The following is a 12767-nucleotide window of genomic DNA, read 5'->3' as shown; positions in this document are numbered from 1 at the left end:
ATATGGATACTTCCAAACTAAACATCTTGATGTACAAATACATGTTTTATACTGTTTTAGTGTCTCATAAGTCAGTAATGGCTGGATGTAAAACTGTTTTAACGTGACTGTTTTATACATTATGTAAAAATGCTATGAATGTTTTACATGTGACACTTTAATAAAATATAAAGTTGAAGTTGAAGTTGTTGTAATTTTAAGCGGTGTATAGACAGACGATAATACGACAGAGGTACCATATTGGGGTGTTTTGTTTAAATATCGTTTATTAAGGGCTGAATGAACACATACTGTTCTTCTTGTATGTAGCTACACCATGAAAATAAACTTTAAAATCCGAGTTCTATTAGAAAAAGATATGGCAGTTTGTAATTTAAGAATAGGACTGATAACAATTTTAGTGTTTATGACGTTATTTACACACATATGAATTATTTATTTAGCAAATACCATTTTAAATTTATCTTAATTTGTTTAGTTTCCAGAGTTTTAGATGTGAAGCATTAGCATATATTTTTTTTTATTGGAAAATGTGGAGAATTATTTTTAGAGTTAAGGAAATACAGTTCGAATGAAATTCTAAAAGACATTATAACTGCCTTTTTGTTTCGAGTTTCCATGGAAACGTAATGGCTGCGATTTTGTTTAAATAAGGTAATGCTCATAATTTTCTCCTTTTAAACCAATTTTGAAAATAAAAGTCTCACATTGCCGTAAATGATTTTAGAAGACTATGGAGACAACGTGGACAGATCAACATAATGTTGCGTTTTCCTTCAAGACCAATATCAGACCAGTCGTGCAGCTGAAATTATGGACTGATTCATCGATATTTCCCAGTATAACCGTTTGTCATTATAGCAAATAAAATTGCCGTGGAGGGAATAGCTCACAATACTGTAGTTGAATTCAGCAAGCAGATTTGTACCAGCAAAGAAATAAGGTCATATATGTTCTATCATATGTATCAGAGCTACCAACTATTTAGCATATGTGATAGATTTGTTTAGCATTTAGTTGCCTGTTAGGAATGTATGCAAGTAAACGCATTAGGAAACCAATTTAAACAAAAACGTAAAAGCATAAAACGTCATGGAAAATACCTCGTTTTTCTTATGAACCTTATGAACCAAAGCAATTACCTTGCCATATCACGAGGCGCATTATTTCCATTCCAATTTTGAAACACGTCAGATTTCTGTTCAGTATTGTTAGGCCTTTTATGTGCCACTGTTCCTAGTTTTAAAGGCTGCGTATATTTTGTGTTTAACAGGTAAACTGTACTACTCAAGTTTTCTTAAGTACCAGGGACATTAATCTTCCTAATTTATGTTTTAATTTATGTTTGAATTATATTGTATATTTTAATTAATTATATACTTTATTAACTTTTTTACGAAATATAGGCTTTGGTTGTATTTCTTAGCTGTTTTAACTCTAAATTATGATGACAGTGCAATTTGGTTACTTTTGAGAAATTGGGGTTTTTATAGAATTTGCTTGAAAATGTCCTGAACGAACAAAAACTGGCTTTGTATCGGGAATGTGAGACATTTCAGTTTATGACAAACTGGCAGCGTCTTCTTATGCTTCAAATAATGTTCCTGATGGAGCGTTGTTGGATACTGTTCCATTCTTAGACCATCATGGTGCGAATACATGGTGTCTCGATCGCGCTCGAAGATCAGCTGCGTGTAGCCTTGGAAGGATGGTTCGTAGAAATGTTGCAAGCACATGCAGTTTGGAGCTAACTTCGCAGCTGGGTGACCGTTGTAAAACGGTTCCTTTGGGCCTGGATTACCCTAAAGTGTTTGTTAGCTGATTGCGTATATGATAAATGATTTAGTTCCTTACTAGTTTCTCAGATGTTAATGAATGCATGTATTATGATTATCTGCATTTAAAACTATTTAGTCTAATGTAATATTTTAAGCAGACATGAAACTGATATTACGAAATGTCCGTTTTCTCTCTGAATTATCCACAACCAGGAAGTGAAAATTGATCTACAGTCGTTTAATAAAGATTATTATGAACAAAATTATCGTCGAGGGAATTCCTCACAATATTACAATATTGACGTTTGAAGTTGTATATTTGAGTAATTTAATCAAGCATACGCCTTTTTGTGGACGATATGTTTAAATTCGTGTTTTAATTCACAAACTAGTGCAAGATAATATAATGTTGAATTATTGAAGAGACTGTCGTGATAAATAAAAAATCAATATCTTTTATGCAAAGGCAATCGTTTTCTTGGAATATGTTTTGTTTGTTTGTTCTGACAATTCAACTTTTGACAATTATAAAAACAAATCAATATATTCGAAGAAAGCTACAGATTAGATAGCTGAAATGTTAACCTGCGAGTTAAAAATTTGTTTTTTTTTATAATAAATATGTACTTTCAAACTTAAGAACCTATGGTAGACAGGAATCAGTCAGACGTTAAAATGTTCATGTTACAGAAGGAACTATTATTTTACACAAGGAATTTCTAGTTAAAGTTCACGATACATTTTATTGAAAAATAAAACCAATACATTTGAGATTTATCTTTGTTACGAACGTTTTTCTGTCTGTATTTACCTCCATTTGTGCAAGAGCAGACATCATTTGTTATAACCATGTGTTAAAGAGGTATATTCCATGCGATAAGGCATTGTGTATCTCAGTGTAATATCACACCGCCCAAGATTGATTTTAAGAGCAGTATCTGCTCAGACATGGCAAAACTGTAATCACGAACATCATTCAACGATATCTCCCAGTGCAATCACTGTTTACAGGCAGGGAATGAAAATTGGTCCACACAGATATATACTAATCAGCACCCCACCATTATAACGACTGGAAATACTGAGAACGGTGTCGGGAATCAGTCCAAATGTCTACGGTGATTAATCAATACAACAATTTCCCGATCTTAGATTAATCATGTTTTGAAGAGGATACAAAAATGATGGTCATAACTGGAATGAAAAAGAAACCAATCTGGTTTTGAATTATGCATAACGAAATTTTTATATCTAATTAAAAATGTTTTATTCATATCTGGAACGTTAGCGATTTAAACCGACTTTAGAATCAATCCATAATTGTGTCATATATTCGGCTGAATTGCCGCGGTAAATACACAAATATTACCACAATTGATAACATTTAATATGTTTCCTTACTGTGGTGCTTTTTATGTCGAAATAAAAGTTGCAAGTCTGATATTGTTTGATACGAGTTTAACAGTATTTCAGTTGTCAACCTGCCCTCATAAATCAGAGGCGGAAGTCGACCGATTTCAGACACAAGAACCGTCACTCTAGGGATCGAACTCAGGACCTCGCGATTTATAGAAATACGTTCACCCTATTGAGCTGAGCGGGTGGGCTAGGCTGATAATGAACATAACAATATATTGTTTACTGTACTGGCTATCTGATGTAACGTTAAAGAATTATAGAACAAATGAAGAGTAAGACTGTGGCTTGCTTATCTAAGATGATGCTGATATCAGTAATCACTGGATTTATAGACATTCTGCTATCAAGTAAAGGATTCTGCGTTGTATAGACTAATTTATTATATTATCAGATCGAACGTTTCTCGTTGTTAAGGCAGACTTGAAATAAGATTTTGGCTGCTTCATATGATTGCATGTGCCTAAAGGTATTTTGGAAACCAATTTAAAGACAAAATAAAATGCTGAGCATTATGGAAAATGCACTTCTGCGAGTCAAAGCAATTATCTTACAATATCAATAGGCGCCATTTCTTGCTTCAAATGATGAAATTATTAATACGTTTTATTCTGTCTGTGTTTGCTAAACTTCCTGGTCTATTAGTCTATTAACCATTCTTGCTAGGTTTGTAAAAAGTCCGTGAATAAATCATATTTATCTAAGGAAGCAAAGGAATGGGAGTAAAGTAAAGCGGTTAGAGAGCCTGCGCCACATAAAGCAAAAAGACTCCGCTTACGTTCACAGGCATAAAATACATTAGCAGAAGTATTCTATTCATCTCCTCTCAAGATCTTTATTAATATGATTTTAAAATACTAACGCTCGAATTAAGTTTAACAGAACTTCTTTTATTGAAAAAAGGCATTTTGCGGTGTTTATTTCATCTAAAATTAAGCAATTAAGTACATGAGTAATATTTTACTCTACCACAAAAGTCTTAGAAAAATGCTATTTTATGATAAATATACTTTTCTAAATATATTATTGCATTTAATGAATCATCATAAAATAATTTACCTGTAATGAATGACAAACGCCTCATTGCTGGAAACGGATGGTTGCCTGATGTGTCAAGTATGTCCAAGCGGTACGCCTCCCCTCGAATTTTGTATATTTTCCTGTGAAAATCCTCAATTGTCGGGGTGTATGTCTCTTCAAATTTGTTATTTAAAAATCTAGACACAATAGAAGTTTTTCCAACTTTACTAGATCCGAGCACCACAAGCCGTCTACAATTTTCATCTGGGGCATTTTCACCTTGCTCCATAAGAGCCATGTCCGGAGACGCTGGTACAGAACTCGCCCAGCACAGGCACTTTGTAGTTACAGAGTCTTTGCTGTCGTCTTGCAGTGACAAACTCCAAGGGCGGCTGCAAAATGACAGAGTATTCATTATCTATTGCCAATCTCTTGCTAATTATTAGTTCGAGTGCTGTTTATCGATTGGTCTCTTCATTTTCTTAATTATTTTTCTAGCAGTAATATAAAAATATACGTCGCACATTTGCTTACAGTTATGACTGTCTTTTAGCTAATTATGTCTTAGTTATCCCAACCAATGATTTATCTAAACAAAATAAAGCTTTATTTGACGCAAAGTGCATCGGAAATGAAATTTTCTCAGACCTTTATACTCCTTTGATGGTGTTTATTTATCCGCCAATCAAATCATGGCATTTCCTCATGAAGTATAAATTCTATACAACGAAGTTATCCGATGATACGATGTTGCAATTTAGACTGTACTTGATAACATATTCTAGTAACCCAGAAATACACTTATGTAAATATATCATTTATTCTCATAGCGTCTGAAATTCCAATATAAGGTAACATGACGTTATATTCTCCCGTAAATTAATATTCATATTTTTGCAATAATTTCAGGGAAAATATTTAAAACACTACCATCGAATTCCGTTTCTGCATTAATGTTTCGAACATTTTGTTTCGATTAAGAAAGCCATATTACGAGCGTTTATAAGGTCATCCTCTTATTGTTTACTATTTCTAGTGGTTTAGTAATATTTCTCCTTAAGGATATTTGCTTTTATTACAATCTATCCATCTATCCATTATAGAAAAAATAACACTAAAGCAAATTCATACAAAGTTAAATCAGTGGTCTCCAGTATTGGAGAATGTCACATTCTCCCGCGTTCCAGATTCTGTCGTCTGCTTCTATAGTATTGATGTGGCTTAGATGCTGTGATTCCTAGCATTAAACAAATATGACGAATCGTCTGTCAGTGCTTGTTAAGAAATAAGAATATTTAATATTCTTAAAGTATATTACCGTGCAAACACAGCAGTCTCCTTTCAATGTCCGAGTATGTACATGTGGTATGTGGAGTATAAAAAAGGATTTATACGGGTTTCTAAATTTGATCGACTTTCAAAAAGCTCAAATAAGAAGTTATAAGTGTATTTAAAATTTAATCAAGAGTAATTGTTTATTTACTGAAAATACTATTTTCTTTTAAAATGGCGGGAGACGGATGGATGGATGGGTCGATGGGTGGATCGATTTGATTGATCAGTTGATAAGTCTTGTAAAGATATCCAAGATGCAATAATCCGTTACTAATCAATATCCTGCATGGGGTTATGTACACATAAACATTAACAAACTGCTGTCATAGGCATGTCACCATTACTAAAGAGTAATAAATCCTTAATTCCCATTTCGGTATTTTTAACTAAAACAGGGAGATAAAAAATATAGTTCTGGGAGATCTATTATAACGTTTTTACATCTTAGCTCGACTATACGGAGTACGGAGAGCTATCCTACTCGACCCGGAGTCGGCGTCGGTGGTGGCTAAAGCTGCTAAAATATTACTATTTTTCATATCACATGATTCAGTGTTTTAAACCAATTTCATGTCAAGTTATTATTATCATAGTAGACATTTCTAACATCACGTATAGGCTTTAAAATCATTGTTCAAACATGTGTAAGAAAAAGGGCAAGGTAGCGTGTAAGCATCTAATATTAGGTAAATGGCCAAAGGATTAGGTCGTTCTATATTGTATGTGTGGTACATATGGTTTGAAATATGTTTGAAAGGAAGATAGTATAGTATTGGAAAATCAAGAAGTTAGGTTTTTCGATGACTGGTCAAATCGGAAATCTGAGAAAATAGAAAATATTACAATTTGTTTTACATTACTGCTCTCCAGTATGTACAACGTTAGGAAATTCGCATAACGCGCTTATTTTGATAAATACAGGATAATAGCATACGTTATTTTGCTATCTAGTTAAATAATCACTCTTCTCACAGGTTTGATGTTGTCTTAGGTGTATGTTTAGAGATTCCGAACATAGAGTGCGTATAGATTTGCATTATATTAGCCGCAGAATATATCCATTTTACAAGACAGCATCTCTAAAAGACTTATTTGTGCATGAAGGATACGAAGGCGACTTGGCTTGCATACGTTTACCCGTTTACTAAAAGGTAGTGAAATAGTATATATCTGATGAGGATTTATTGTCACTATGAAGTACTATCTATATATATTAATATCTAAGACATACATATGTCTTCTGAGCTAGTCATTCAATCTACATGTATCACAGTATTGTTAAAAGCCTACAAAGTCACAGATATATCACGAAAATGGTCCAATATTCTGTATGAAATGCAATCAGTTTTATCAACCATATTACATGTTTCTAACAAATATCAAGAACATACAGAATCACACATGAAAAGCGCATGTATTTAGAGGTCGGTTTCACAAACAGTATGTGGTTGTACATTTCTTTTATGACGAACTGATAAATACTAACATACATGATAGATTGAGACTTACCCTAAGCCCTCTATATACAAGGGAAACAATCTGTTTATAAAGTGAAATTGTTGAGTGAACACCGTTTGTCAATCCTAAACATGTCTATGTTATATCAATGCAATGGGAAAGTAAGCTATCTATATAAATGCTGTGCAGGATAACACTGTCATGCATCTAACAGTCCTGAAACTGTTTTCTTTGATTTTCTCATATTTCTAGATATTTTTGCCATACTTTGACGTATTTATATTGGTAGCATATTGTTGTTCTCTTTCCAGCAGTAGCTTTTTCAACATAGTATACATTGTGAAATTCTGTGGGTTTTGACGTTTATAAACCATCTGTTTGTTGACAAATTTCACCACAAAAAAAATGTCACAGTTTTCTCAGGGCAGTAATTTACTTGATCTTTACATAGTTTTCTTTTCAGACTGTAGTTATTATGCTTGCTTTTTTCGTGCCTAGAAGTAAAACGTGCATGTTTTGCATGAGTCACTTAAGCCTACAATGAAATCATAGCGGAGTTGTCACCATTTTTTCCAAATATTTTACCCAGGATTTTTTTTCAGATGACATAACTCTTTTAAGAAAATTATATCTTAATTATTTATTCTGACTGTGTACTTTGATGCAGTTAACTACACATATATCTAAAATAGGTAGTGCCTACTTGAAGCTGGTATTTTTAGTTCTACTGCTTCCGATATACACTGATTTTCTGTCTATTGATCAGATAAACTTTATTACTGTAACTGTGTTTTAAGAGGTAAGTTCGAAGTTGATCAAATGAAAGATTTTTCGCTATGTTAAACATTCTGTGATGTAAATAAAATGCGAACTGAATTTGGAAAAAGTAAAAAAAAAAATTTACAGAAAATAAAGAAATACAGTCCATATATTACTGAGAAATGAGTATGCCAATTCGTCTAATGTTGCCATGGAAATAGAATGACTGCCACTTGATCAGTTATTGAAATGAAATATCTTTCTCTTGATTCCTTTAATAATGTAAGAAATCCTAGACGACAGACTTAACATTGCGTCATTATTACCTTTCCCTTTAATGTTTGTTAGATATTTATGAGCGAATGATTAATTGTATATTGATAAGGATATGTTGTAATTTTGCAAATACAAAAGCATGTTACTAAATTTGTGGTTCTGGCCTAACTAAACTAAAGGAAACAGCGTGGGAGCCATCTGGTCTAGTCGCGTAATGGCTGCCAGGTATTTGAACACTAATTTTTCACTTGGCATGGCAACAGAGATCTAAATTGAGGCTAGTTTTTGTTTAAATTTCATTGCGGATGTATTGTTGACATTTTGGTAGGAAAAATGGGAGAGCAGGTTGTATTTGGTGAAGTCAAGCTCCATTTTAGTATGAGTAGTACTTCCAGGTCACAGCAGTGTGATTTTGATGTCAGTTTACAGTAAGTAAATGTGATCAGAGAAATCTTTCTTAGAAGATACATGACCCCTACTTTTCTCTTCATTTTATATCAGTTTTATCATAACTCTTTAAAATGAGGTAAGGATTTGTTTTCTGAAATGGGTCTAGCTATGTTTGGTAGCTCTTTGAAACAGGTCAGTTTTATATAGAATATATAGGGGAAACTATTTAGGCTATTGTGACCTATAAGAAAATGTGGGCAAAAAATGAGATTTGTCCAGATATTGATATAAATGAACTAGTTTGGTCAGATTTGGTAAAAAATGAGCATTTCATTGAAATTTTGCTGCAAAAATTGGTAAAAACCCAAAAAATCACATTTTCACTGTCTTGGGGGTATTTTTTTTTTAAAAATGCAAATTTGCTCTCTAAATTATGCCCATCTATACCTTTCAGAGGGGACATTTGGTATATTTCAAAGTGTTAATGTGTAATTTGCTTGCAAATTATGGTGAAAATTTATGAAATAGGGCAAAAACCAGCTCTGGCTACAAGAACTGGTTAAAAATTATGTCGCGACATCAGTTTTGAAGGAAAATTGGCGCAGGGACACGCATTACTGAAAATGCCATAAAACCTGGAAAACTGATTTAATCAAGCTGAAACTTGGTATTTTTCATGCAGATGTGTTACTGGTACTATACAAATGAAATTGAGACTATTACAGAAAAACAGTTTTTCTTATAGGCCTAACTAAACTAAAGGAACCAGCGTGGGAGCCATCTGGTCTAGTCGCGTAATGGCTGCCAGGTATTTGAACACTAATTTTTCACTTGGCATGGCAACAGAGATCTAAATTGAGGCTAGTTTTTGTTTAAATTTCATTGTGGATGTATTGTTGACATTTTGGTAGGAAAAATGGGAGAGCAGGTTGTATTTGGTGAAGTCAAGCTCCATTTTAGTATGAGTAGTACTTCCAGGTCACAGCAGTGTGATTTTGATGTCAGTTTACAGTAAGTAAATGTGATCAGAGAAATCTTTCTTAGAAGATACATGACCCCTACTTTTCTCTTCATTTTTATCAGTTTTATCATAACTCTTTAAAATGAGGTAAGGATTTGTTTTCTGAAATGGGTCTAGCTATGTTTGGTAGCTCTTTGAAACAGGTCAGTTTTATATAGAATATATAGGGGAAACTATTTAGGCTACTGTGACCTTCTATAGTGTTTTTTTTTTTTTTAATTTTTCTTTCTTTATTTTTCTTTCATACAAAAATGTAGTTGTAATTGTTGACTTTTAAAGCGTTGATTATCATAATATTAATTCGGATTTAACCAAAATAATGAAGCCCTCCTATCATTAATATTGAATAGACAATTAATTGCCTGTGTAATTAGATCTATCATTTTTATATACTGATATTCAATATTTTCTGGATAACGACAATACTGTCTACAACCTACTATATCAATACTTAATATTTGTAAGAACACCAACGTTATGAAGCAGTCCTTCGTTTCTTTAATCCATATAATTATATGTTTTTGAACCCCAGCAATTGGCCATAAAATTATAATTGGTTCAATGAATAAGATAACAATATAAGTAGCCCTAGATACATTTTCACAGTCTTTCAAAAAGAGTGCGTAAAGGTTTTATCTCCGAACTGCATGAGTGTATAAGAAAAAAATGTGATTTTCCCATACACTCCCATTACGAAAACTTGTTCGAGGTTCAAAATTTTCACATCACCCAAGCAAAAATCAAGCACAAAAATCTTTCTTTGTCTGTTTGCCGAACTCTCCTACTATATTCTGAAGTTATGGAAAGATAATTTGAAATATATAACTAAGTATAAAAATATGATATATATAATATATTAATATAATTCTACATTGCAGAAAAGAGACTGATCCGAACAGTCAAGCATAACTATGAAATTTGGGAATAAAGACAAATCATTCAAAAATATATCTTCATTTAATGTGAATAAATTAATTTACAGCGGGCCTTATTTTGAAGGCACAAAGGTAAAATCACAAACCTCCCACAAGGCAACTGGATAGCTTCCTCACGTGAAAGAGTTAGAAACCTCAGGTGATGCTTAAATCCGCAGCGGTGAAGGACATATAATATAATCTTAACTATTCGATCACAGACACAGACTAAAGCAGCCAATCCCATGCAGTAAAAAGAATTTCATCCTGCAGTTCAAGAATGGCCCACTTTAGTGTTAATGACATGAAAATATGCAATTTCGTAATTTAATTACAGCAAGACTTTCTAAGAAATTTCTTAGAGATAATTGAATAAGAAAATATTAAGATATTCAGTCTTTATACAATTAAATAGTTAGTCCTATCTTTCTGCTTTATTGAAATAATTTTATTACTAAAATATTGTCATTCTAAGGAGTTAGATTATGACTGTGGCAAATATCGTGCCAGTTACTCTATTAGCTGGTTCTGCGTTTCTTTATTTCACCAAGTCGGAAAAAATAGAAAATATGAGGTATGTTGATAAATTTAACAAATTAGAATATGCAGGGTAGTAGCAGTCACTTAGTGCTGCTCAAGCATTTATTATTATTTGGTGTACTGAGTTCAACTTAGTTAATTTAGTTAATAAACAGAATTTTGTCTATACAGGATGGCTAATTAACCAATTTCGTGCTATAAGTTCACACATATGAATACAGAGAATAAGTAACTTCAGGCATATCATCTTGCAAATCATACGCTGTATGGGAGACACTGTCTAAGAAATAGACATAAATAGATGATGTTTGTTTGGTTCAGTGAAAAACTGAAATATTTTTCATCTGTGTTTCTTCACGACAAAGTTGCGTAGAAAAACATTTAATTACACATATAAAATGTAAAAGTAGCCCGACCCATTGGAATCATTTAGTACAGCCAAAGTATCAAAGTACATACACAGTACAAACCGTAAAACCACATGTTTCTGACAAGCTAAAACTACAATATGTTTCCTAAGTATCGAAAGTCGCTCTTTGTTGCAATACACCATATCACACACATAATGTAATTATAGTTTGTACAGAAGAACGCGGAAGCCTGTGCATGCAACCAATCCATTTACATGTAACTTAAACTCAATCCATTATGCAGCAACAGCAAGACATACAGAAATTGTATAACATTTATTAACTTTCCGTAAAATATCTCTCAAACAAAGCAATTGCTAAGTGTTAGGAATAGTAACTGAAATTAAAGGCGTACAAACGAACTTGGTCGTGCAGGTAATATCTATAGGTAAAAAATACGAGTCTGCTAAGAATGTATTAGCTAATAATTCGGTTAGAAATTCCATGCTCTGAAGTTTGACACTTTTCACACTGACTGGAAAGATAGTAAAAATACTAAACGTAGCAATACAACTTAAGACCTCTGTTGTTTTTTTCTGATAACCAAAGCATAAAAAGTGACACTTATAGTATATCGGGAATAGCAGTATACTAGTTCATAATAACAGCAATAAGATATATTAAATTCTTACCTCTTACCTCTTACCTCAGAAGTCCATATACAGTGTCTAAAAACTTCGTGGTATTTTTACTGTTTAATATCTTCTTTTTCAAAATACATATTCCACACTAAAATGTTTAAGCTGAATTTTATTTAACCAAAATATTATAAATTAATGACGTTGACAGAATTTATGTTCATTTTACTTTCAAGTGAAGTTCCGTCCGTACCAGTGAAAAATAAAAATGCTTTGAACCAATGAAAATGTCAATTTGATTTCATTGCTTTATTCCAGTATTTCACTGAAAAACATAAAAAAATTAGTCTTGTAATATTACACATTGCTTGTAATTACATACAGCGATAAGATTGTTCTTTTCGTCTTGCGAAAAATAAACACAGAATGTATGCTGCTTTAATTAAGTTGACATTAAAACTTAAGTATCTTCGTCTTATCTTTGGCTTCTTATTATCTTCTGTGGGCGCAAATTGTCTATCAGCTTAATGTTTTATTTTCCCAAAATCACCACTTGGCATTTGCTTTTTTATTCCTGTAGGCATATTCAAGAGCAATGATTAGGCATTGTAACAAATAACTACAAATTACAAGTAGGCACTAATTGTTTTAGATATATTTGTAGTTAACGGCATCAAAGTTGACAAAACATTTTGAAATACATCGAGGCATTACTGTGTTAACACTTTATTCCCGACTTGGGCGACCAGCATGGTTTAACCTCTTGCAAACCAGGCGCATTCTATATGAAGGTATGGAAAAGCATGCAGAATTACTAACGATGCATTAATTGACCAGTGGTCATTGAAGTAGTAAAGATCCGTACTGCAGGT

The 12767-nt window shown here is 32.7% G+C and overlaps 1 protein-coding gene across 2 annotated transcripts in view; it reads right to left on the bottom strand.

The window, feature by feature from the left end:
* Positions 1–12767, bottom strand: part of LOC123564646 (GTP-binding protein Rhes-like) — a 53836-nt gene that overhangs the window by 17729 nt on the left and 23340 nt on the right. The window contains exons 1-2 of one of the 2 annotated variants that reach the window (XM_045358373.2): positions 10475–10595; positions 4254–4606 (exon numbers count right to left, since the gene is read on the bottom strand). In XM_045358373.2, the coding sequence (XP_045214308.1) occupies positions 4254–4512 (259 nt within the window). In that variant the 5' untranslated portion in view covers positions 4513–4606; positions 10475–10595. Of the gene's footprint in view, positions 1–4253; positions 4607–10474; positions 10596–12767 lie in introns of those variants that run through there. The other variant, XM_045358370.2, reaches the window with a different exon arrangement.

Source organism: Mercenaria mercenaria, chromosome 2, assembly GCF_021730395.1.
Source record: "Mercenaria mercenaria strain notata chromosome 2, MADL_Memer_1, whole genome shotgun sequence".
NCBI classification, from domain to species: Eukaryota; Metazoa; Mollusca; class Bivalvia; order Venerida; family Veneridae; genus Mercenaria; species Mercenaria mercenaria.
This window is presented reverse-complemented; position numbering and strand designations above follow the sequence as displayed.